The sequence below is a fragment of the Syngnathoides biaculeatus genome, chromosome 1 (genome assembly GCF_019802595.1).
Source record: "Syngnathoides biaculeatus isolate LvHL_M chromosome 1, ASM1980259v1, whole genome shotgun sequence".
NCBI lineage: Eukaryota > Metazoa > Chordata > Actinopteri > Syngnathiformes > Syngnathidae > Syngnathoides > Syngnathoides biaculeatus.
Genome location: NC_084640.1, coordinates 13,916,332 through 13,940,813, shown reverse-complemented (window position 1 = coordinate 13,940,813; position 24,482 = coordinate 13,916,332). Strand labels below are relative to the sequence as shown.

The 24,482-nt window shown below is 46.5% G+C and overlaps 2 protein-coding genes across 8 annotated transcripts; one reads left to right on the top strand and one right to left on the bottom strand.

The window, feature by feature from the left end:
- Positions 1–57: 57 nt before the first annotated feature.
- On the bottom strand, positions 58–6,554 carry vps45 (vacuolar protein sorting 45 homolog). Of its 3 annotated transcripts, none has more exons than XM_061819321.1 (16): positions 6,534–6,554; positions 5,963–6,136; positions 5,014–5,148; positions 4,883–4,943; positions 4,727–4,806; positions 3,365–3,433; positions 3,154–3,291; positions 2,961–3,071; positions 2,497–2,631; positions 1,506–1,619; positions 1,266–1,433; positions 1,030–1,188; positions 840–947; positions 656–777; positions 457–588; positions 58–388 (listed from the first exon to the last, which is right to left on the bottom strand). In XM_061819321.1, the coding sequence occupies exons 2-16, from the start codon at positions 6,053–6,055 to the stop codon at positions 310–312; spliced, it is 1,704 nt and encodes a 567-aa protein (XP_061675305.1). In that variant the 5' UTR covers positions 6,056–6,136; positions 6,534–6,554; the 3' UTR covers positions 58–309. The 3 variants fall into 3 exon arrangements, with proteins under 3 accessions (XP_061675305.1, XP_061675287.1, XP_061675296.1); XM_061819303.1 differs by lacking the exon at positions 6,534–6,554 and adding an exon at positions 6,228–6,251; XM_061819312.1 differs by lacking the exon at positions 6,534–6,554 and adding an exon at positions 6,142–6,240 and having other exon boundaries at positions 5,963–6,078.
- On the top strand, positions 6,125–23,163 carry pogza (pogo transposable element derived with ZNF domain a). 5 transcript variants are annotated; one of them, XM_061819281.1, is made up of 26 exons: positions 7,859–8,360; positions 9,521–9,603; positions 9,695–9,795; positions 9,904–9,964; positions 10,999–11,130; positions 11,213–11,353; positions 12,605–12,681; positions 13,279–13,407; positions 13,496–13,755; positions 14,553–14,710; positions 14,780–14,880; positions 15,628–15,774; positions 15,873–16,007; positions 16,111–16,188; positions 17,148–17,239; positions 17,322–17,483; positions 17,582–17,641; positions 17,732–17,838; positions 18,239–18,290; positions 18,832–19,045; positions 19,165–19,398; positions 19,601–19,690; positions 21,379–21,684; positions 21,854–22,048; positions 22,175–22,305; positions 22,499–23,161. In XM_061819281.1, exons 2-26 carry the CDS (start codon positions 9,537–9,539, stop codon positions 22,755–22,757), a joined length of 3,489 nt encoding a protein of 1,162 aa, XP_061675265.1. In that variant the 5' UTR covers positions 7,859–8,360; positions 9,521–9,536; the 3' UTR covers positions 22,758–23,161. The 5 variants fall into 5 exon arrangements, with proteins under 5 accessions (XP_061675248.1, XP_061675241.1, XP_061675265.1 ...); XM_061819289.1 differs by having other exon boundaries at positions 7,861–8,360; positions 21,382–21,684; positions 22,499–23,160; XM_061819264.1 differs by lacking the exon at positions 7,859–8,360 and adding an exon at positions 6,125–6,263 and having other exon boundaries at positions 14,553–14,880; positions 22,499–23,163.
- The last annotated feature ends 1,319 nt before the right edge of the window (positions 23,164–24,482 follow it).

Genomic DNA, 24,482 nt, shown 5'->3' with positions numbered 1-24,482 from the left:
AATAGACAGCAGGGCTCTGTTGATATTACCCTTTAAAAAGAAAATAAATATCATTTGGAGTTTTTCCATTTTATTCATGTTTAAATGACAAGCTTTGCATACATTTATTTGAACAAAGACAATAACATGAAAGTGATAAGAACATCTTCAGTGTTGCTGCCTTCCAGCCATAGCACACTTAACACTTCCTGTCCCCACTTCTCCACTTCCTGTGTGGCCGCGCCAGGACTAATGCAGGGCAGTCAAGATGGACGCTGGAAATGTCGCACACTCAACGTGGGAACGAATGCCGCCGTGTCCGTCGAACGCTCAGCGTCTGTTGCCATGGCGACCGACGCCCTGCGGCCGCTCGCCGCCGCTTGTCGATGACATCACTTCCTCCAGGAAGCTGAGAGACGAGAGCGAGAGGCGTGTCTGTGTGTGAACGTGCGTACTTGTGTTTGTGTGTGATGTCACCTCTTGGTGTTGAGGATGGTGCTTCCTCCTAGCACGATCCGAACGCCGGGTGTGTTGCGGTTCATGTTGTAAACACAGAGCGCTTCTTCGTAAGTCGCCCCTCCAATCACAAACACGACCACGTCCTGAGGCCTGCACGCACGCAAACGCACGCGCGTTGCCGTTGGCGGTCACGCGACGTCAGCGGCGAATCCGTCACCTGTCTCTGAGGCTGCTGGCTCCCAAATACGGAAACTGGCTGTCCTTCAGGCGACCTTTGACCAGCTGGTCCAGCGTGTCGTGAAGGAGAGGCTGATGCTGCGCGTACACGTTCTCCACGCCCTGCGGGGGCACACGGCCGTCAAGCAAAGGTGTCACACGGCGTGGGTGTTGTGCACACCCACCTTGAGTCCTTTGAAGAACTGTTTGGTGATGGCGACGGCGTCTGTCGGCGTGACGAGGTCGCTCCCTCTAACCCTCTTGCCGCCGTACTCCACCACACATTGGACCATCTGACATACACAAATGGGAGGCGGACTTGCCTGGAGATCCAAATCCATCCGAGCCGCAACTTGAGGTGTTTCGAGATCGTACCTTGCGGTGCCTCTCCGACACGCCTCTCCTGCTGAGCTCGTCCATGAGGCTGGGCAGGATGCTGTTGCTGTGGCGTTCGTAGCGCAGGGCGTACAGCATCACCAGGCGGACGGCGTCCAGCTCGGAGAGGCGCGGGTTCTGCAGCAGGCGGCGCACGTTCTGTATAGAGAGCGGCGCGTCGCACTCGCTTTACCCCTCGCAATGTTTTCCGTCCTCAAGTGACGGTGCGCCCGTACCTGCTGCGCGCTGGAGTGGTCGTTCTGGCAGGCCAGCTCCTGCTCCACCTCCGACACCTCCATCAGCTGCCGCTCGGCCACCAGCCGGGACAGCTCGCCCACCACCGTCACGTGCTTGGACACGGTGCCCGACATCTTCTTGAACTGCGGGTAGTTGTCCACGAAGGCCTGGAGGTCGAGGGGAAGCGCCGACGTGTCAGCGGATGCACGCGGACGTCAAAAAGCGGCAGCGGGCGGCACCTTCATGTCCGAGATGGACTCCAGTTTCTGCTGGCCTTTCGGTCTCTTCTTCTGGAAGTCCTCCATCAGGTTCTTGATGTTGGTGCCGATCTCACCGAAGTTCAAGTACAAGTTCTGGAAAAAAAGCAACCCCGGCCGCATCACATCACGTTTGACAGGAAAGGCGGTATTTACACGGTAAGAGTTGGGTCATCTTTAGCAAAAACGGCAATGGGCTCCACCGTCAGTTTTCGACAAAAGCTCTGTTCCATGGAGACATTTCGTTCACAGATGGAAACTCAGAATCAGCGCCTCCAAATTCGAGACTGGTCCTCAGTCGGGAAAGTGTGGCGTGCCCTCTCCAGGTCGCGGATGAGATCCTTCCCCAAGTGGAGGAGTTCAAGTATCTTGGGGGTCTTGTTCACGAGTGAAGGAAGAACGGAGCGGGAGATCGACGGACGGATCGGTGCAGCGTCTGCAGTGATGCGGATTTTGTATCGGTCCGTTGTGGTAAAGACGGAGCTAAGTTGAAAGGCCAAGTTCTCGATTTACCAGTCGATCTACGTTCCTACCCTCACCTATGGGCGTGAGCTGTGGGTCGTGACCGAAAGAACAAGATCCCGGATACAGGCGGCCGAAATGAGTTTCCTCCGCAGCGTGTCCGGGCTCTACCTTAGAGATAGGGTGAGAAGCTCGGTCAGCTACTCCTCCGCATTAAGAGGAACCAGATGAGGTGGCTGGGGCATCTGATTCGGATGCCTCCAGGACGTGTTCCGGGCATGTCCCACCGGAAAGAGACCCCGAGGACGACCCAGGACACGCCGGAGAGACTGTCTCTCGGCTGGCTTGGGAACGGCTCGGGATCCCTCCGGAAGAGCTGCAAGAAGTGGCTGGGGAAAGGGAAGTCTGGGTATCCCTGCTGAAGCTACTTCCACCGCGACCTGACCCGGCAAAGCGGTAGATAATGGATGGATGGATGGATGGATGGATGGATGGATGGACGGAAACTCACATTGGCGTAGAACTCGTCGTTCTCGGCGGACAGGACCACCTCGCGCAGGTCTTTGCTGATGCCGGGCACTCTGGACAGGTCGATGCGGTTGTTGTTGAGGCCCAGCAGCTCGTGCACCATGGCCTGGTAGGTCCACTGGATGGGGGAGGCACAATTTGGCTTTCAGAGCAATGATTCATCAATAAATCAACAACTAAGCATCAAATTAATCGGCAAGTGTCACTTTTCTGTAGTCCTCCATGAAAGCAGACTGAAAATCTTTTTGCAAACTTCGAATTTGCAATTCAAAACCTTTCGTGTCATATATGTGAAAACTGTCTCTATGATGAGAATGTAGAATATTATTCAAATGATCTTTTCAAAACTGAAAACGGCACAACAGGAATAGGCAATAAAATAGTGTAGTCGAAAAAGGACAATTTGGGCATTTACCGATTTCTGTCCCTCATCGTCAAATGTCTCACCTGGTTGAGGAGTGGCGTGATGGCGTCGTCGCTGCGGTCCAGGATCAGCAGCAAGGGCGGGACCTCCGTCTTCCTGAAGTCGAACAGCTCGTACTCCTTGGTGATTATTTGCTGCACCGGGGGAAGAGTTCAAAGGTCAGGGTGAGCGGCGACGAGCGCCCCGATCGGTCGGCGCGTGGCGCCGCCGGGAGACCTTGACGCTCTCCGCCAGGCGTTTGGACATGTCGGAGGACAGCTGGTAGCGGATCATGGGGCACTTCTTCAGGGCCAGCAGGACGGACGTCAGGCCCTGCGTGCAGCGCCACAGCGTGGACGGATCCCAGCTGCGTCCCTGTGAGCGCACAAGCACGTGAGCGTGCGCGAGGGCGGGGCTAGCTTGCGCCGTCGCGCTGAACGTTTCTGACCTTGGCTACACCCTGCAGGTTGAGGGAGAACACGTGAGGATTTACGGCGATGAAATCTCCGTAAAACTCCTGCGGGAAACACACACAAACGTGTGCGGTCAGTGTGAAACCACAAAAACACAGAAATCTATAACTCCCGTGACTATTTTGCTTCATTTTTTTTTTCAAAAACTGAAACAATACGTGTCCCAGTTCAGGGTGTAGTCCGCCTTTCGGCCAAAGCTAGCTGGGATAGGCTGCACCTTTCCCGCGACCCTTGTGAGGATAAGCGGCTGGGATAATGACATGACAATTGGCATCATGGTATTCTTATCAATGATTTTATTCTGATGAGTGCGTGGTATCCAAAAAAAGACTAGATGGCTCAGTGGCCACCAAAACTGAAATCGCCATCCGCCATCTTGATACTCCCAAAACAACCACGCCGACCTGCGTTAATCGCCAGTTTCGAGGCTGTGAGAAAACATTCCACAGGCAAGTTAGAAATATTGACTTTGACACTGTTAAAGTTTGTTTTTAAAGGTTTTTTTTTATTTTCTGATAAGCTCAATTCACTTGAACAAAGTTTTGTTTACGGTTGTCGTCGTTCACTGTTCACTCTCTGCTTCACCTTTAAAGGCCGACGGTTTTCCGCGAGAAAGCGACGTCAATACTTTCCCAAGCTTCCATCAGTGGATAAGCAAGAAAACACATTTCCTGTTAAATTTTGTGATGAATTTCATAACACAGAACTCTACAAATTGAATTTGATTTTCAAATGCGAGGAAACAGGTTTCAATTTTGGACATTTTTGGAAATAGGACGTCACAGAGAGTACAGATGAACGTTTAGCATGTATTTTCCCATTGTGAGTCCTTATTTCCAAAAATATAGCTGATTGACTCAAAATTTCCTGTTTTTAGGAGGAAAAAATGCTTAGTTTTTTGTGATCTTATGACGATAGTGCTTCACAGCGTATTTTTGGGAAAAGTTCACATGTCACGGAAAACAGACCCGAGGTAATATGCGAGGTTTCTTGCTAGTCATGGTGTTCTATGTCTTTCCTTTGCACTTTGCCTATTTTGGCTTACCAAGTCAAATAAAAAAAATCCTTCATGTTACCAGAACGGAAAAAATGCCAAGCTCACACGACCAAGTTTTAATTCTACATGTCAAACTTTAAGGAAAAACCGCCGCAATCCAACATGTAAATCATGTCCTCCACACGTTTGGGAGTACCAAGATGGCGGCCTACTGGTTTTAACCAATCGACAGGCCGCTCGATGTTTATGCGCTATCCAAGTCTTTTATTTTATTTTATTTTATTTTATAGATCAGTGGTGCTATCGTGGCGCCGTGTCCAAGACAGGAAGTAGCACTCACCTGCACTTCAGCCACCACTTCCTGTTCGTCAGCCTCGGCCAGAGCTTTGATTTCGCTTTTACTGATCACGTTGCTGAAGTCTGACGGACACAAACACCCGCACGTGAGTATATTGCGCATTGCCACGATGTAGCGCGCGACTCGGCGTCTTCTCACAAATGAAGTAGACGCTGTACTTCGGTCTCCGCAGCTCCTGGATGAGGTGTTCCACGTTGTCCTGCGGCAAGAACGCGTCTCACGACTTGTTTTTTATTTTAAACTTGGGACGATTGCGCGTACTGGCGTACCTTGGTGGGTCTGAGGAAGCAGATGGCCTTCAAGTGTTTCATGCTTTCTCTGTTTTGAGAGTCAATGCGCTCAAAGAGGTAGACCTCCTTCTGCAGGATCTCGGACTGCGTGTAGACCACGCTCACGATGCTGGTCTACGATGCAAGACCGCGTAACATTGCGCATATGCAACAAAAACAACAACAAGGCAGACAAACTGATTGAAACATTTTGTGTTTCTTGTAGCTGTGCGTCACCCTTTTCCATCTAAGCCTATCTCGTCTCCTAGGGGCAATTCAGAGTGTCCAATTAATGTCGCATGTTTTTGGGATGTGGGAGGAAACTGGGGTGCCCGGAGAAAACGTGCAAACTCCACACAGGCGGGTTCGGATTGAACCCGGGACCTCAGAACCGTGAGGCCAACGCTTTCTAGCTGAGACACCGTACTGCCTACTACTTATATAGTACTATACAAAAAAAAATAATAATAATAAACAATAAATTGATTATGATTCAGTTACTGGTTTGGTCCATAATATGTCAGAATGTTTTTTTTTAATCATTGTTTCTTATTTTGACTAAACAACACAATTGTAGTCAGTATGATTTCAAGGACTATTCAATAAAGAATATTTCCTGTTGAAAGGCTTAAAGTCTGATGATTTAGATGCTTTTAATATAAACAATGTAACAAAAGGATTATTAAAATATTTGTCCATTGATCTGACCAGTTGATTCATCAATTCATAATTGCAACTTTATATTATTTAAGTCATGTTGCTAACAGAGAGGCTGAAATAGGTAACGAGCCTATTAAGGCAACATATATTTGCGTTCAGGTGGCGGTATTAAAAGTAAAAATGTGAGAAAATGAATTCTCAAAGTAGGCTTACAGGTACTTCAATAATCGACTTCAGTTGGAGGAACTTGGTCTGTTTTTATTTCGTTCCAGCACGTCGGCGTTCTCACCGTCTCCTTGTCCATGAGCAGCACCTTCATGCCGGCTCCGCTGCTCTCGATCATCTTGGAGATGTACTGCTTCACCGCCAGCGTCACGTTCATGGCGGCCACCGGACACTCGACAGCTGAAACGACGACGAGATGAAGCACGCGCTGAAAGACGCGACGGAGGTCGAGGTGAACCTTACGGAGGGGGGAAAGAGGACCACAGAAAACCGATCAAATTTGCCGGGCGAGAGTCCAGAATCTGCTCAAACAAAACAACCGCTGCTACTTCCGTGTTGGTGATGACGTAAAAATCACGTGACAGGTACCCGCTAGCTTGAAATGCATTCGCCGGACGAACGTTTTTTTTCTTCATTTAAATTTATAAGTAAATTATATGATTGCTGCGTATCTTTAATATGAGTATATTAGCAAGATGTACCGATTATTGTTACTTGGTTTCACCTGATGGCGTGCATTAATGTACACAAACCGCAGGAAGTGCTAGCTTGTTTTACCAGCATGCTAACAAACGCCACCGAACGTCTTCAAAAAATGTTGAAAAAAATCATACAAATACCTTCTCATAATATACCTTTATGTTATTATCATTATTCCTTCCACAGTTCACGTAATCCTGGCTAATTCTCCTCTGTAGCTGTTAACACGTCTGAATTCAATTAGTAAAATGCAAAACAAATCAACTCTAGCAAGAAACCATTAAAATCAAATTTCATGTATATATCGGCATATTTACAGTGTATTAATACTTTTAATAATGTCATGTATAATTTAATCAGACGTCATATTGCACATAGTTTCTGAATGATGCAGCATTAATACTACATTTTGTAAATCATCCTTTGATTTAATGTTTAAAATAAAATATTATCAGTTGTGAATGAGAGTTGTATCGGGAATGATTATCAGAGCCCAACTGATAATAACACCCAAGTAAAGTTTTCTTTTATTTTGATAGATTTGTTGGAGTTTTTATTGTCAAAACTTCTATGTACATTCAGATCAAAATGCTAGTTTTCAATGTTGAGCATTAGCTCACCTAATTGGACACCATTTTGCTCCGACTGAGGTAAAAACCATAAAAATATTCCATGCAGCTTTGACTATGAGACTTTTGTTTCTTTATGTACGGTGTCTTTAATTCTTAGTTATCATTTTTTCAGCATATATTTGGGGGTACTTACATCTCCAATTGCATTTAACCTGTAGCAGCTAGCTACTAGTGTCGTGAACAAACTGGTAATCTAGCATATTTACGCATTTTGGTTCTGATTAAAATTTAGCCACGAACTCATCAGTTGGTAAAAGATCGAAAAGCCTGGCCCTGAAAATCCTTCGACATCATAACTGCCATGTCTTAAACAAACACAAAATCTTGATTTGGGATAATTTTATTGACTTCCACAATGGAAATTTTGTGTTGAAACGCATAATTTGGGTTGGTCCTGCAACTTTCTTTATACATATTGTCTACAATTCTGCAGCACGTGAACACATCTTTTGCTCGGACGGATTTCTCTGCATGTGAACAGGGTGAAATTCTGCAAATCTCTGTCTGAACATCTGAAATGGATTTCAAGCTTCACTGCCATTGAGAAATCGACCAAATTCTGGAGATTTTAGCAACAGAGCTGCTGTTTCATTTAGTGTAATATTGCCATTGCTTAAACGTAGCTTTACTGTTTCTATTGCGTCCACTTTTTGCTTTTCCCGTTTAAATCAACTGTTTCAGCTTTTTATAAAAGCCCGTGTAGAAAATTAGCATTCACTGCAATCTTGCATAGAACACTTGTTCTCAGTTTTTTTTTAAAATATCCCTTAAAATGATTTAATAAGCGGACTTCTTTAGCTGACAGAAAGTGGACATTCGCACTTCGTGGTTTTTTTTTTTGTTGTTGTTGTTTTTTTTTTACTCGTACTTATGGTTTAAACTAGAAATGTCATGTACGTCGATGCTAATCACGTAAATTGGAAAACAAGGCAATGTAAAGTGAAGACGGGGACATTATAGACAAGCGGACTTTCGCAACAGATGACAATATCGGATGCTTGGTCGTTTTGATCGGTTAAAAGTAAAGTTTGTTTCAATCAATCGTGACGATGTGTCGAAAGAAAGACTGGCGAGGAACTGCTAGCATAGCTTCAAAAAGCTAAGCGTATCCCTCCGCCGGGCCAGTGGCTCAGGGAACCAGAGGAGGAGGGGCGGAAGAATACACGGCAAACAGCGGCCTTATCACACAGAACGCAGCGTGACAGTGGCTAAGTGCTAGCTGCTAGCGAAAGAGCTGTTTCTTGGTTTTTTTTTTCTGTTTCTTGTGTGTGTGAGGAAAAGACACACTGCTTTGTGAGCACAATTCCACTCAAAAACGTCTTTATTTGAAACTTTAAAGCCACAGAAAAGGTAAGAGAATGTGTGTGTCACTTTTGAAAATAAAACGCCATTTTGCGGAGTTTTTGCGTTCGCCGGTGGGGTTTAGCTGGCGGGCTAGCTCGTTAGCATGTAGCATTGGCAGGAGGGGGAAGCACAAGCGAGCGTCCCACGCCAGTCCGCCCAGTTTTACTTGCTGCCGCTCAACTTTTTACTTCATCCTTTGGAAAGTACAACAACGAACATTAACTCAAGTGCATTCTCCACAACGCGCTTGTGAAATGTTTACAGACACGCCGGTGTTTAACTTTGTGTCATTTTTGTCCTCCCAGCCGCGGTGCTAAGAGAATGTTTTCAATCTATTTATTGATTGAATGGTTATTTTTACGTGCTCTAGTCAGCCAAATGGAACGGAATTGTTTTACAATTGCAATCATAACAATACTGAATCACGAGAAGAAGTTTATGAATTTACATTTAAGACTGGTGATGCCATCAATGGAGACATTAATTAGTTACATTGGTACCTGGATTAAAGAGATTTATTCAAGTTACATGCATAATAGATGAACTTTCCCCCACTGAAATGGCACTAATCATTCTGCCATCTTGTAAATCACAATATAGTTGGAGAGAATATAAAAAATAGGTTTTATTAATGTACATTGGGACAAGCTTAGTTGCAACAACAATTGCAGTGTTTCAAACGTGTGCCTTTAATGGGAACGGCTTGTTGTTTTGTTTTATTTTGTAGTTGTGTGTGTTGCTGTCTTGTTCATTAAACGTCTGAAAGTGTATTGGCCATGATGGCTTGGCTCAACTTGCTTCCCACTTTTGTTTAAGTGGTACTTAAATGACTTAGATTCATCAAAATAAAACCAAAACACCATCAAGTGACGGAGAAAACTCCATGTCCAGATGTAAGTCTTTTTATATCCCGACAACAATGTATTTGATGCAGTATTTTTTGTTAAAAATGGCATTTGCGATCACGTGATCGAGACAGTCTCGCTTATTGAATATGATCGAACATGAAGGATCAATAAGGTCATTGATTGGAAAGACTGATCATAGTACTTTTATTGTGTTAGCTTGGCAGATAAGCGTTCAGTATATAAAGTACACAGTAATATCTGTTACGGAGGACGTGTTCTAATCAATCAATGGTGAAGTTATTCCTGTCATTGATGGAGGTGGTCCTGCGTGTCAATGGCCACCTGTTCCGACGTGACGATGGAATCCGAAGAGGAGGAGGAGGAGTCGTCGTACTATGAAGGTGAATGTTTCAAAAGACTTGACGCATGTGGGAATTAAATCAACAATGTGGAATACATTATTCAGTATTTCATGTTTGGTTTGGGTTGAAGATGACGATGAGGACGATGACCCCCTGCCGGGGAATTTCACCCACGTTCCCGCGCAGTTGATCAGAAACTGCAGCCCCCACGCACACAACACCAGACTGGAGGTAGTCACACTTGTTGCGATTCTTTATGTTTGTAACTGACAAAGTCTGCCTTCATCGACTCACACTGCCATCTTGTCTTCCTTTAAACGTGCGTGTGTGCGTTTTCAGTCATCGGGCGCCCGTCTCAGCTTCTTTGTGAATGGTCGCTACGTCCCCCAGCTTCCTGAAGGTCAGTGCACGTCGCTCGCTGTACCCGTTTGGAACAAATTCCTCGCCGACAAACAAGTTAATCCGTGTAGCAGTCTTTACGATTGGAAATTGAAAAGTAGTCAAATAAAAAAGTGAGTTTAGTTGTTCATATTTTTAATCCACCCATCCATTTTCTTAGCCGCTTATCCTCACAAGGGTCGCAGGGAGTGCCGGAGCCGATCCCAGCTGTCAAACGGGCAGGAGGCGGGACACACCCTCAACTGGTCACCAGCCAATCGCAGGGCACATAGAGAGAAACAGCCGCATTCACAATCACACCTAGGGGAAATTTAGAGTGTCCAATTAATGTTGCATGTTTTTGGAATGTGGGAGGAAACCGGAGTGCCCACCCAGTGAAAACCCAACGCAGGCACGGGGAGAACGTGCCAACTCCACACAGGCGGGTCCGGGATTGAACCCAGGACCTCAGAATTTTACCAGCTGACCTACCGTGCCGCCTCGTTTTTTTTTAATGTGAGGCAAAAAAAAAAGCAAGATTTGTCATATTTTTAAATTCAGGTTCAGATAAGAAACACAAAATTGAAAAAACACAGAACTGAATTCGATTTGAATATTTCATTCTGAAATTTGGTCGTAAGCGTCAGTCAAGTTAGCGACCAGAACCGCGAGTCACATAAACACAACCGTTTTTTTTTTTTTTTTTTTAAGTCGCAGATCCAAAACCACAAAAACTTTACATGAGCGGCATGAGCTGTTTTTTTGTTATTATTATTTTTCTTTTTTTAATTTTAAGAATTAAAACAAGGCAAAGTGACCCGACCCTGTCTCACTTTTGGCCGGAAATCGATCTCTGTGGATTTTTTTGTTGTTGTTGTCGCGTACTTGGGTACTCTGTTAACTCCACGGAAATCAACGTTTTGCATTAAAGCCAGTAACTAATGTGTGGATTGTGAGTTTCCACAGTAACATTTGAACCAAAGGCTCGAAAGGTGAACACGAGTCAGCGGGGTGACCTTTTTGATACGACGTCCTGTGCAATGTAACATCCCGCAGGGGGCAGTACAGAGCTGAAGCTTCAATTCAAGCCCGGGGGCACTTCCAGCGGCTTCGTCACGGTGACGGTCTGCAGGGCCACGGTGCCGTCTCCGTCGCCGTGCTCATCCGACCCCAGCCCCATCATCACGGGTATGTCACGTTTATCTCTGGCGTCACATCAGAGACAATATTCAACCTTTATGCAAAGTATTTGTACGAAACCTGTGTGCAGATGTGGTCTCCGGCCAAGCCGCTCAGAAAGTGTTAAATGAGCACCAGATGAAAGCCGATACCCAGAACCCCCTGCTTCATTCCTCGACGCCCGTGAGCCCCTGCAGACCCCCAGTCGCAACTAAAAAATACATCCCCAAAGGTTTGCTTCGATCATTAATAACACCATAACTCCAATTCTAACAAGAACTAAATCCAGCGCATGAAAACGAGCACAGCAGCCGATCTCCGTTCATTTCACACGACTGTGGCGTGTACATAATAATTAATATACGCTGCGGTTCAAAAGTTTGGGGGTGGCTTTGAAATGGCACTTTGTTTTTTTTTTTTTTTAAACTATGTTAATGCTTTCACTGTCACGGTAAAGGGTCTCACCCAGTTTCTCTGTGAAATTCAGGATTTGGAAACCACTCCAATGACTAAACGATCCCTGTAGATGGTGGCGTTGCACCGCATTGAAATCAGAACAGTTTTTGACGAGAAGATAAAGATTAGGAGGCGAATCGTTGATTTTGGGGGAGATTAGAAGTCCAACAAGTTATGAATAGAATAATTCCAGGCCTACAGCGCACCTGGTTTGTAAGTCCCACCGAGTACATCTGTAAAGGAAATACTATTTGGTACGTACATACGCCACAGCTGTGTAAAAATCGCAAGTCCCCTCGTTGAAACCCACATTGAAAGACGAGATATTTCCAAAGAAAGACGGTACACAGAAAGAGTTTAGTGCTAGCGCGGCACTAGCCCGGAGCTATCGCTAGCGCAGCGCTGACAGGTTCACTTAAAAAAAAAAATTACCGGTAAAAATCACTGAGACACGGCAGGAACACGACAACAACACGCTAGCACAGTGTTAACCCTAGCGCAGCATTAACATGGCCGGTAAAAGTCACTTCCTCGGCACATATAGTCCACCGGTCTCACTCTTACCTTTTCCGCTCGAGTGCCCCCTCACGACTGTGAGAAAAAAAATGCACAAATTAGCCGGATCGCCGCATAAACGGCAGGGTTGAAAGCGTGTGAAAAAAGTTGCGGCTTTTAGGCCGGAATTTACGGTACATGGCTGGTATGAGCAGTATATGTGTAGGTTGTAGAAAGTGTCATAGTCATGTCATTATCCAAGCCGCTTATAATCACAAGGGTTGCGGGAAAGCCTGAGCCTATCCCAGCTAGCTTCGGGCGAAAGGCGTGCTACACCCTGAAGTGGTCGCCAGTCAGTCGGAGGGCATATATCGACACCGTCACTGAGCGGGAATCGATCCCACGCTGCCCGCACCGAAGGCAGGCGTGCGCGCGCCACTACGCCAGTGTGACAGTTGTGCGGAAAAAATTGAGAGTTCATGGGGTGACCTCTGTTTTTTGTTTCATCCCGATGGTGTGTTTGTGTGTGCAGGTCCCCCTCGTCCATTCAAGTGCACGGTGTGCTCATCTCCGTACAAGTTGATCTCGGAGCTGCGAGCGTTCGCTTGTGTAAGTTGAAGTCGAGAGCAGTGCGATGAAAAAAAAGTGTTGGGAATCACGCGCTATCCACAATATATTCTAGCGCTGTCGGAATGTGTAGTGAGTGTCATTTCTCGCAGATACGTATAGCGTAAAGCAGGGGTGTCAAACTAATTTTTGTCGCGGGGCACATTGTAGTTTCGGTTTGGGCCGTTATGACTGTGAAACCATAAAAATCGTTTATTGCGTCGTCATATTAACACGTGAAATTTATGACTTACTTTTGGAGTCAGAAATCAAGGGTAATAAGTTTTTCAACTATTGTTGCTGTTTGGTAACATAAAGGCACTTGCAATACCGAATCATTATGATTTTGGTACAGATTTGAACAAGAATCACGGAAGTTGACATACATGATTTGCCTTTGCGGGCCACGTAAAATCATGCGGCAGGCCGGATTTGGCCCTTGAGTTTGACACCGGTGGTGTAGTTTATCACTAGATATTGTTTTTTTGTCGGGCGCAACTATCCATGTCAATTGTATAAATATCACAAAATGAGTAATGCTTCCCAGCGCAGCTAAAATGAACGTAAAACACGTGACTGACATCACTTTTTCCTGACCAGCTGTGCTCTCCCGTTGTCATCGAGAGCGTTAATAAGCTCAAGCTAATAAGGAAGAAGAAAAACGTCAGGAAGCGCCTGAAGAACAAAGTCAAGAAAGCCTCCAAAGAGTCCGCGACCAGCGCGTCCACTGTGAGTGTCAAGCGCCAGCATTCGGTCCGTTAAATCCGCGCAGGACCGCACGAGACCACGTCTTTTTTTTTCCCTCCCTTATCCTCAGCCCGAAGCCAAATCCTCCGTGCGGCCGGGCGCCGCCGACGCCGCCTCCATTTCCGAGCGCGCGACGGGGCCCGCGCGGTCCCCGACCTCCCCCCAGCTCATCCAGCCCGATCACGGCAAGATGGTCATCATGGTGGACGATTTCTACTACGGGTGCGACCCCGGAGGCGCCGGCGTAACCGGCCACGTCAAGAACAACCAGGGAAGCACCGGAGCCTACCACTGCGTACACTGTCCGGAGACCTTGATCAATAACATCGCGTAAGATCCCCAAACTCCGGCTGAATAATTTTAGAACCAATTAGTGTGTCAATTACACCACTGATCAATCAAATAATCGGATAAAAAGGTATTTTTTGCATTTAAATCTACTGTATAGCATTTTGCAGAGTTGCAACAATTAATCAGTTATCGTAATTCCGGCCTACAAGGCGCAACTCTTTTCACACGCTCTCAACCCTGCGGTTTATGCAGCGATGCGGCTAATTTGTGCATTTTTTTTTCTAACGGCCGCAAGGGGGCACTCGAGCACAAAAGGTAATACTGAGACCGGTGGAATGTATGTGCCGAGGAAGTGACCTTTACCGGGCCTATTCTTACTGCGCTTCCGCTGTGCTAGCGTGTTGCTGCTGTGTTACTGGTTGGTCTCAGTGCTATTTACCGGTAAGTTATATTTTAACCGGTCCTGTTAGTGTTAGCGCTAGCTTTAGCGCAGCGCTAGCTTTAGCACTAGCGTTAAACTCTTTCTGTATTTGTTTATTCACATCTGCAGCGTACTTACTGTATCTACCAAATGGTATTTCCTTTACAAATGTACTCAGTGAGGCTTGTAACCAGGTGCGCTCTCTAGGCCGGGAATTACGGTAACTTAAAATTGAATTGCAGCCTCGCGATAATAAGAATTATTGTTTCCGTGGTCCTCAGTGAAAGCAGACTGATGATCTTTTGGGTTGAGTGAAAATTGATTCACGGAACATTTGCGCGTGGCAAAATGAAGGTCAGGCTTTTCATGCCCCCCCCCCCCCCCTCCCTATCCCGACGTCCCATCTCCCCCCCAGGCTGATGTCTCACATGAAGACACACGCCGCCAAGATGGCCGAAGGGGACCACCGCATGCACGCCGTGTTCCCTTGTCCTCACTGCTTCCGCCACTTCGGCTCTCTCGACAGACTTCAGTTCCACGCGGAGGCCATGCACGCGCTGCCCGAGTCCACATGTCGGTACCGTCCAGGCACACAAACACAAGGTCGCCGTGTAACAAACGCAGAAATATGTTCCCTCGCAGCCAAGTGCAAGATCTGTGAGCTGGATTTTGGCACGGAGCCGGTCTTTCTGCAGCACATGAAGTTCTTGCACAGAGCAGGAGAGATGCCCTACGTATGCCAGGTGGGATGCAAATGCGCAGTGACGGCAAGCATCTCGAGAAGATGGTATTTACACTCCGTAAAAGTTCTGTGGGTGTCACCATTTTCATTTTAGTTGTTGGTTTTTGTGTTCTGGACACACACAGAATACGTTACACCGAACCCCCGTTTATCGCAGGGGTACGTTCCAGACCCGCCTGTACTAAGTATAAAATTGATATAGAGAGCTTATAAAAATGCATTTATAGCTAGACCCCTCCCAGATGTTTTAGACATGTAAATTTAATTAAAAAAAAATAATGCCTCACTGTGGCAACCCCTGATGGGACAAACCAAAAGTCACAACAATAATTTAACTTTTCATGTGCCTACATGCAACATAGATATCACGGACTTTCATTTTTATTTTATAAAATGGTACCAAAATGTCGCCCAAGACGCAGCACGATTGGGGACTGTCATAAATGTTCTACTTGAGCGGTTGTCAGCAACTTTACCACCAGCCAGTCAGAACCCAAAAGCCTGAGGACGAAAAATAAAAATCATAAAACAAAAGACTGAAAATGTAGCAAGACTTCTTCATTGTGCTCTTTACTTTTTAAGCTTAAATTGCAGAGACTTAATATTTTTTTTCCCCAATTGTCAAAATTCACGGCGTCTAGTCTCGGTTAAAGCGTCATTCCAAACAGACTCCGCATTTTGACACCGGCGCCAATGTATACGTCTCCATTTTTGGAAAATGTCGTCACACATTGTGTGCGTGTTGCAGGTGTGCAACTTCAGGTCGTCGTTCTACCGCGACGTGTGGAGTCACTTCGAGGAGTCTCACGGCAACACCAAGAACCTGTTGTGTCCGTACTGCCTGAAGGTCCTGCGCAGCGGCTCCTGCTTCATGCAGCACTTCGCCAAGCATCAGGTGACCCGCGCGGACGCAAAGACGCGCACGGTCGTCGTAATCCTCTCGCAAGGCAACGTCGTGAACGGTGTTCTCCAATTTTGTGTGCACGTTTCCAGAGAAAATCTGTGTTTAGCTGCAAGAAATGTCGCCTTCACTTCCTGTGCGTCAAAGAGCGCCAGCAACACTGCAAGCTGCACCACGGAACCCACATCATGCCCCAGAATGTCACTGGACTCAAGCCGGGCACCAGGGTACTTGGGCTCCTCCTTGTGCCCCCACCCAAGATGTTGTCATATGATGAATTTTATTAATTTTATTTATTAATTTTACACACACGCCTTCTTTTGTTTGTAGGTGTCTGTCAGGACGTACTCATCCGTTGCAGGAGCCAAGCGTGAGGATGTTCCATATCAACCAGCGGTTACGTGTAAGGTCAGTGTGAGGATAGTCATCATATACTATCGTAATTTCCGGCCTCCAGAGCGCACCAGATAATAAGCCTCACCCGTACATGCATAAGCCGCACCTGAATAAAAGCTGCAAGTTACCACATTGAAACCCACATTGAAATTAGATGTTTTTGTTCTTGTGCTATCTCCTGCTAGGCGGCTGCCACGTTATCTAGAGCAGAGCAAAGAATTTCGTTATTGGAAGCCGATGTATGATAATTATACTCACAATTATTCCCCCCTGTTTATCCTACGTTTGCTACCACGTTATCTAGAGCAGAGCAAAGCATTCTTCATTGCAGGCAGAGCAAAGCATTTTTCATTGCAGCCAGGAACAGTTACTTGATTGGCAACACGATAGTACAAACAGGGCTAGTTAAAAAAAAAAACATACCGGTTAAAAAAAATAATAATAAAAAAATAGCTGTCAGCTACACAGTAGCATCACGGTAGCACAGCACTAACTGGGCCGGTTAAAATGAAAGAAAACGTACCTAAATCACTGAGACACGGCAGTAACACAGCCGCAACACCTAGCGCGGCGCTAACGCAACCATGGCGCTAACAGGGACAGTTTAAAAAAAAAAACATACCGGTAAAAATTACTAAGACACGGCAGTAAACACAGCAGAAACACGCTAGCACAGGGCTCACGCTAGCGGAGCGCTAACAGGGCCGGCAAAAAAAAAAAAAAACATACCGGTAAAAGTCACTTCCCGTGCACATATATTCCACCGGCGTCACACTTACCTTTTCTGCTCGGGTGCCCCCTTGCAACCGTTAGAAAAAAATGCACACATTAGCTGCATCACCGCATAAACCGCAGGGTTGAAAGCGTGTGAAAAATGGGGTTTGTCAGACGGAAATTACGGTACTCACCGTGTGAACAAGTAGGACAAAATTTTTTTTTTTTTTGGGGGGGGGGGTTCGTCTGTGCTCCAGGTGGTCGACGTTGAAGAGGCACCGTCCCCGCCGATAGTTCCCAGGATGAAACCGATGGAGAGTTTAGCTCACCTGGTGTCCAACCTCAGCAGGTACACGCACAAACGGACGCACACACTCCACTTAACGCGATTCATGTTGTGACTAATTTTTCCACTCGCACGCATTTCTCAGCGGAGAAGAGGAAGACGAAAACGCGTCCCGTCCTTCGCATCGCTGCGTGGAGTGCCTGAAGGCGATCCCGAAGTTGAGCGCTCACTTCCCGTCCCGGGTGCGCTGCTCGCTCTGCCCGTTCGCCACGTGCTGCTCCGTCGCCTACGCCAATCACATGATCAAGTCAGCGAAGTCGACCAAGTGAAAATGCACAATTTCGCACGGCGCACGAGTGCGCTTGCTTTGGACTCACTCTGGTCTGATTCTCGTGTCCCCCGCAGAGAGCACACGCTCATCGACAAGACGTTTGACTACCCCAGCATGTTCCAGTTCCAAACGCGGTAGGCAGTCGCATCTCATTACTTGCACATTTCACCATCTATCCGTCCATTTTACAAAAAAATGTATTTGTGCGTGTGCGTTTGCGTCAGGCTGCCGGAGAAGCTGAGCTGCGCTTCATGTTCATATTCCACCGACGTAGGAGACAATATGGCCACTCACATGGCTGAGCAACGGGGACACATGTGCATCACGTCTGGTAATAATATTTCATGTTGTACTTGCTAGCACTATAAAATAGAAATACTAGTGGCTCATAAAAGAGAGTGTTTAAAAAAAAAAAAAAAAAACTAATAAAATTTGTTTTATAACGTGTGATTAAAATGAAAGTTAATTCAAGTAAGGTTTAGTTTTTTTCACGACAGTTTTTCTAGTACCCGCGCCTGCTATTAATGTTTAGGATAATACTTAATACCATATCCACGTGCATTTATAATTTTGTGCAAAGCTTGGATTTCACTTTTTTTTCCCTTCCTTTGAGTTGTCCAATTTTGTTATAAAATGACATCAAAGACCTATTTGAAAGGCCTAAAAACATTTTTAGTGTACGTCACGTGACGCTCGTGACGCGTCATTGACGAGTTTTTGTGACGTTGCAGATCCCGCTGAGACCCGTTCAAGCGACACGGAACCGACGTGCAACTCGATCAGGTACATCCTCCTGCGCCCTCACAATGTCACTTCCCATCTATAATCATTATCACACGTGGTTAGCGTATAGTGCTGGGAGATTCGTCAATTTTATTGATTCACTTTGAGTTTTTATATTATTTATTTTTACCGTTTCCTAGCAACCTGACATGCACCGCTTACAATGAACAACGTGGCGTTTAGTTACAAAAGTGCTGGTTGTGCTCCGAATTTTGCAACTTTTACAATCACTAGCAATTTTCATTGACCAACAGACTTTCCATGCATCCATTTTCTTTTGCCGCTGATCCTCACGAGGGTCGCGGGGAGCTTACGCCCGGAAACAATCAACCATTTGCACTTATAATCACACCTCAGGGCGATATAGAGTATCCAGTGAATGCATGTTTTGGGGTGTGGGGGGGGGGGAACCCGAGTGCCCGACGTCACATGACTAAGAAAGCGTAACTGGATTGGCCGGGTGTTGGTGGCACATATTTACTCGCATCGAAGTTCCCCGGTTCAAAAGCTTCAAGTCTGATTTTTGGGCCTTGTCCCCCAGCCCTTCCGACAAGACCTTTGGTTCCCCCGCCCGTCCCCGCGAGACGACGTCATCGGCCGTCGAAGGAGGAGCGTTCGTCCCCATCCGCCTGGTTGCGCCTCCCCGGACCCCCAACCACCTGTCAGTCAAAGTTCTCCCCTCCCCCTGTGACCTGTCCTCCCCCGCCGCTATGACCGTCAAGTTTGTGACCCCAAGACCGCCAACGCATAAAGAGGTGAGCAGCCTTTCTCTCTTTCTCCATCTATTACTCTTTTTTTTTTCTTTTTTTCCTTAATTCTGGTACCGTGTGTGCAAACGTCACGACGATTCCCGACTGTTTTTGTTCTGTCGCAGCCGGCCCCCATTCCTCCTCCCCCTCCCACTCCCGCATTACGACAAAAAGACGACCTGCTGGCGGAGTGGGAGTGCCGCGTGGCAACGTGGGTGCTGATCCGCCACGAGCAGCAGTTCCGCGTCACCAAGGAGATCCTGCTGCGGACCGGCTCCTACGTGGTGCCCGAAAGCAGATACAACACCGAGTGCTACCGCCGCGCCGTCGAGAACGTGTGCCGGCGCATGCAGCCGCAGGTGTGCCGTAACGCGCGAGTACTTTTTATTTTTAATTGAGCATTTATGTGAAAAAGTCACCAATCATTTAAGTAACCCAGAAAAATATTCTTGACTTGAGTATTTTCTTTTCATTTGGCGCTTTCCTATTCTTGTTCGGATGCGTGTTTTGCACTCATATTGTTCCAAAGTTTTGAGCCACTCTACCCACCTCTGCCCGCAGTCCTGCTCCAAAGATGGACGCCTGCCCCCGGAGGTCATGGACATGGTCATGGAAAAGAGCATCGCCGTCATTCTCTCACTGTGCTCGCAAGTGAGTGGTCGCTTAAATCACTCACTCGAGAGCTGGCGCACGTGACGTCGCCGTTTTCGCGCCGCCATGTTGCCGGTCGAACAGAGCCGCTCGACATATTGGGGGACGTTGAACCGGCGGAGGATATTTACAATAGCCGAGACTTGTTGTGCCGTTGGTTGGTACAACGGACGAGACAGATATTCAAAGAGGTCATTTTATGGAATACCAGCTGAAAAGTCCGGAAAATATCAATGGATTTCGGCAGTTACATGGGACGGGTTGTGCCCAAACAAAATACACACGCCCGTGTAGTGATCGCTTTATTCCAGGTAAGGATTATTCTTCTCAATCTCAAATTACCAAAAAGTATTAATAATACCGAGTTGGCTCATTTGAGAACGATGTGTGTTCAAAAAAAAGAAAATGAACCGAGGTTAACGTGTGGCCGCAAACGCTTCCGTGTACGTTCGGTGGAGGCGACTCTGTCCTCTTGTTTTAAAATTTATTTCTCTATATATATTTTTTCAATCATAGTTAATGAATGCGAGTTTGTATAAAACAAGGGGTAATTTATTTAAATATTGGTATTTGTATCAAATACTAGCTGAAAAGGTCGTTGGATTCCGGCAAAGGTTCGCGCGTCACCGAACACGCTTCCGCGTTCACGAGCCGTCAAAACCGTCACTATGTGGAATTTAATCCTGAATGAGAACCGATACAGCGACGAAGTATTCACACGCGTCCAGACTTTTATACGCTTTCAAACTTTTCCGTGTAAATCTCGACCACTTACTCACCAGATCCGTGCGTAGATCCAGTTGTCGAAGACAAGCGGAAGCCAATTAACAGTCCAATTTTTTTTTTATCGGCGAAAACATCGATTTCGGCGTTCAATACGGGTCTTAATTATTCCACGTACTGTCGTTTATTTTCACCTTCCAAATGTCTGACGGTATCTGGGCGTCGTGCTACGAGATGTATTTCCGTGTCGTCTCCAACCGACTTAGCATTGAGGAATGCTTAACTTGACTGGCAATATGGCGACGTAAACAAATGTCACGTGATTTTTATGACTTGGGTGCACGAGCTCTATACACATTATTTATGTCACTGCAGTTCTAATAATTACCCAACAGTGGTGCCTTGGCTTATGAGTGACCTAACTTAATTTTTCACATTACAAACCGTTGCTTAGTCCAATTCATTTAATTGTTTTGATTCTTTGGGTTGCGAGCCAAAATCTCAGTTTAAAAGGAAGCTTCATTTACGGGATGATTCCCCTCAACTCACTCCGACATAGTTTCATCTACGTAAGATAGCGGCAAAGCACTACTTCTTTAGAAAAACAATTAAACAACTCATATCACTCCACTGTACTTCCTTGTGACCACTATGGCATTAAATCTCTCATTTTGTCCAAATGAAACTCCTCAACGTACTCCAACACCAAAATAACCGACCTGTGATGTCACTCACTTGGCCACGCCCCTCAAAAGCCACACATCCAACATATGAATACAAATGTGAAATAAATACAGTTTATAGAACAAATTTTGATTCGTTACAATATCATATAAGAGCATTTTTCTCCCTAATTAATAACACCTCTTAAGCCGGGGCACCCGTAAGACACCGTGTAGTTGCCGCGCTCTTTTTTTTTTTTTTGTGGTTGTTGCCCTCGATAAACGGGTGGACCGATCGCCCAGCAGATCCAGAGCGCGTCCCTCCGCCCCCGGTGCGTGGGCTTCATGGACGAGCTGTCCATCTTCGTGGATCCCGACCTGTTCTCCAGGCAGAAAGTGTCAGCCTTCCAGCTGCTGGGTTCCCTCACGCAGAAACCGCACTTCGACGTGGTCCTGTCGGCGCTGTCGGACGGCACCTTCCTCCCGCCCGTCCTCTTCTTCCGCGGATCGCCGGTGCGGCTCCCCGCCGGCTTCCCCGACAACGTGCTGCTCGAGGCCCGCCACAACGGCTTCACCGACGCCCAGCGGCTTACCGCGTGGACGCAGAAGGTACGGACCGCGTTTGTTTGCGTCGCATTGCATGTTCTCCCCGTGCTCGAGTGAGGTTTTGCGCTTCTTGGGTGGATTCAAAATCAGGGATTTTCCACTGAGCATGCCATTAAAAAAATCAAGAGTAGGATTAAGTGCTTTTGCTAAGTGCTGAATGAATTTCTTGCAGGTGTGGCGCCCCCAAGTGGTGCCCAACGGCAAGTCCCTGCTGATGGTGGACGTCCATCGGGGTCACACCATGGACGAGTTCAAGTTCCACCTGAGCGCCGCCTCCACGGACGCCGTCTTCATTCCCGCCGGGTGCAGCTGCCGCCTGCAGCCGCTAGATGTCTGCATCAAGCCCGTCCTGCACAGGTTCCTGCAGGTAGGCGCCATATTTCAAGAATTTTAAAAAAAGTTATTTAAAAAAGTCTTTTTGAGGCCATATTAGGCATCCCTTTCTCACGTGAGGAATAAACAGGTGAATCTCGTCTTGTGCTCATGGGTGCAGGTCCGTTGGGACCATCTGGCGCACCATGGGGGTCTGGACGGTCTGAATCTGGACCAGCTGGCTCTGATGTTGGCCTGCTGGCTCAGCGAGGTGTCGTCCACGCTGACTTCAAACGTCCACATCGTGAAAAGGTCTGGAGGGTTTGGGTGGCGGATTTCGTCTCATTTCGGGGTGCAACAATTCACATATCTGCATCAAAGTGCTCCACGGCTGGAACGAATTAATGTCATTCCTATTCATTTCGATGGGGAAAGGTGATTTGAGACACATATTCTGACCAATGTCCTCTTGACAATGTCGCCACGGCATCTTTCCTCCCCTCAGGTCGTTCGCGGCAGTATGTCACCTGCAGAAGGAGCAGAAGGACGCCAACCATATCATCCAAACGCTGATCAACAAGCTGAGCACGCCCCTGACGGTCCCCCAGCTTCACCTTTGCCTGGATCCTAAACCCGGTCCACACCCCAATCCTCCCGATCCGCCCCCCCCTAGGGAAATTCAGCTCCTGCTGGTCCTGCACAAAGATCACCAGGAGAAAATCGGCTTGACCGCGGAGGACGGAGAGAAACAGATGACGTCATGACCCGCGTAAAACGGTCGCTTCGGCGCATTTGGACTTCACTAACTAGCTAGCGCGCTGTGTAGTAGTTGAACGGGAGTTGGGAACGTTGAACGATTCAGAACGCATCAGAATCTTTCACTACTTCCAAATTACTACATAGTGAATTATTGTTCCCTGTCGGGCTGAAACGTTTTCGGTGGATGGCGCTATCTCGGTCCCCTGTGAATTTTAGGGAGTCCCAAGTCGGGAATGAGCGACTCATCCCCAGCACGGCCGATCCTAATTTGGCGGCACCTCGTGGTCTGATGCAATATTTACACGCTGTTAATGTTCATTTGAGAACTTTAATTTGTTTCCTCAATTCTGAGAGTTATTAAAATAATAGTTTCTCTGCTACAATCACTTTGTGCACAGTTTTATATATTTCATTTATTCATTTTTTTCATGTTTTCGTGGTAATTGCTTTTTATAATTATAGTTTTATTTATTTTAGTTTCCCGCGAGGCTTTTAGGTCAAGCGGAAAGGAAAATCTGTTTCCCTTTTATGATGGAACAGGTTACCCTAACTAATTAATCATTCAATTAAAAGTGATTCATCTTAGCTTTCTTATTAAATGAATTTATTGTGCCTAATATTACAAAAATTCCATTGATTTCCATTAAATAATACACTAAAATAAATATGACAAAAGACCATTTTAGTTCATTTCATTACAAGTCGCGCTATATGTATAAAATAAAATCTTTTTAACCTAAAAATGATTTGATTCAATATTTAAAAATACTTCTTTGCTGTACTAATTGAATAATTCAAATAGACACCAAAAAAAAATCTTGTAATGCTATTTTGCATGCACATTTTAACTTGTTAAACTTAAAAAAAATATATATATATATATATATATATATATATGAATGAGCTGCTTTGTGTGTCCACTTCAAAAACAACCGCACAAAAAAGAATTATGAGTAAGATTTTGGCAAGCCTTTGCACCGCATTGCGCTTCCCACGCGTGATCACATCCTTCTCCGCGCGCGTGCGTGCACACGTATCACCCCCCCCCCCCCTCCCCATTAATTGTGCTGCGTTCACAGAGTGTCGGACCTCTCTGTTCTCCCGCTGCTGCGGTTAAATTTAGAGTCCATGAGAACCCGCGGCGTTCCCAGCGGGCACGCCAGCGACCCCTGGAGGACACCTCCCCCGGTAGGACGACCAGCTGCCAAATGCATGATGGGAACGGAGGACTTCCGTGCACTCTGACCCCCCCCCCCCGACGCTGTGCGGCCGTTGTCACACTGGCGAAGGTGCAACACTCCTCTGTTGTCACGTCTTTCTTTTTCCTCTTTTACTTTGTATTGTGCCCCCCCCCTCATACACCCCCCTTCCTGAGTTGTGTGTGTGTGTGTGTAAAGGAAACACACTGTGAATCACACGTGTTTTATTGACGTGTTTACAGGATACACACACACACACACTCCCCACTGGGGAGTGCCCCCCCCTTCCCCACGGAACCCCCCTCCCCCCCCCACACACACATACTCCCAGCATGTGTGTGGAAAGATGTCCCGTCGTCAGTTATCTTATTTTTCCCACGATGCGGTTCAACCGAATAACGCCACTGTAGAATATTGCGTCACAGTTATACGATGTCGCAATCATAAGCGCATTTACATTATTATTTTTTTTAAATGTCTTTAATGTGCAATAGAATTATTATGTATATGTCATCAGATGTGATATTTTGC

Bases quoted from the DNA above. Each gene is read 5' to 3' on its own strand.
- pogza (XM_061819264.1), top strand. From the start codon at position 9,537: ATGGCCACCTGTTCCGACGTGACGATGGAATCCGAAGAGGAGGAGGAG. The intron at 17,484-17,581 runs GTCAGCGAAGTC...TGTCCCCCGCAG, and splicing joins TACGCCAATCACATGATCAA to AGAGCACACGCTCATCGACA. The intron at 19,046-19,164 runs GTGAGCAGCCTT...GTTCTGTCGCAG, and splicing joins GACCGCCAACGCATAAAGAG to CCGGCCCCCATTCCTCCTCC.
- vps45 (XM_061819321.1), bottom strand. From the start codon at position 6,055: ATGAACGTGACGCTGGCGGTGAAGCAGTACATCTCCAAGATGATCGAG. The intron at 3,434-4,726 runs GTGAGTGCTACT...TGTTTCCCGCAG, and splicing joins AAGTGGTGGCTGAAGTGCAG to GAGTTTTACGGAGATTTCAT. The intron at 589-655 runs GTGACGGATTCG...GCGTGCGTGCAG, and splicing joins GCCAGCAGCCTCAGAGACAG to GCCTCAGGACGTGGTCGTGT.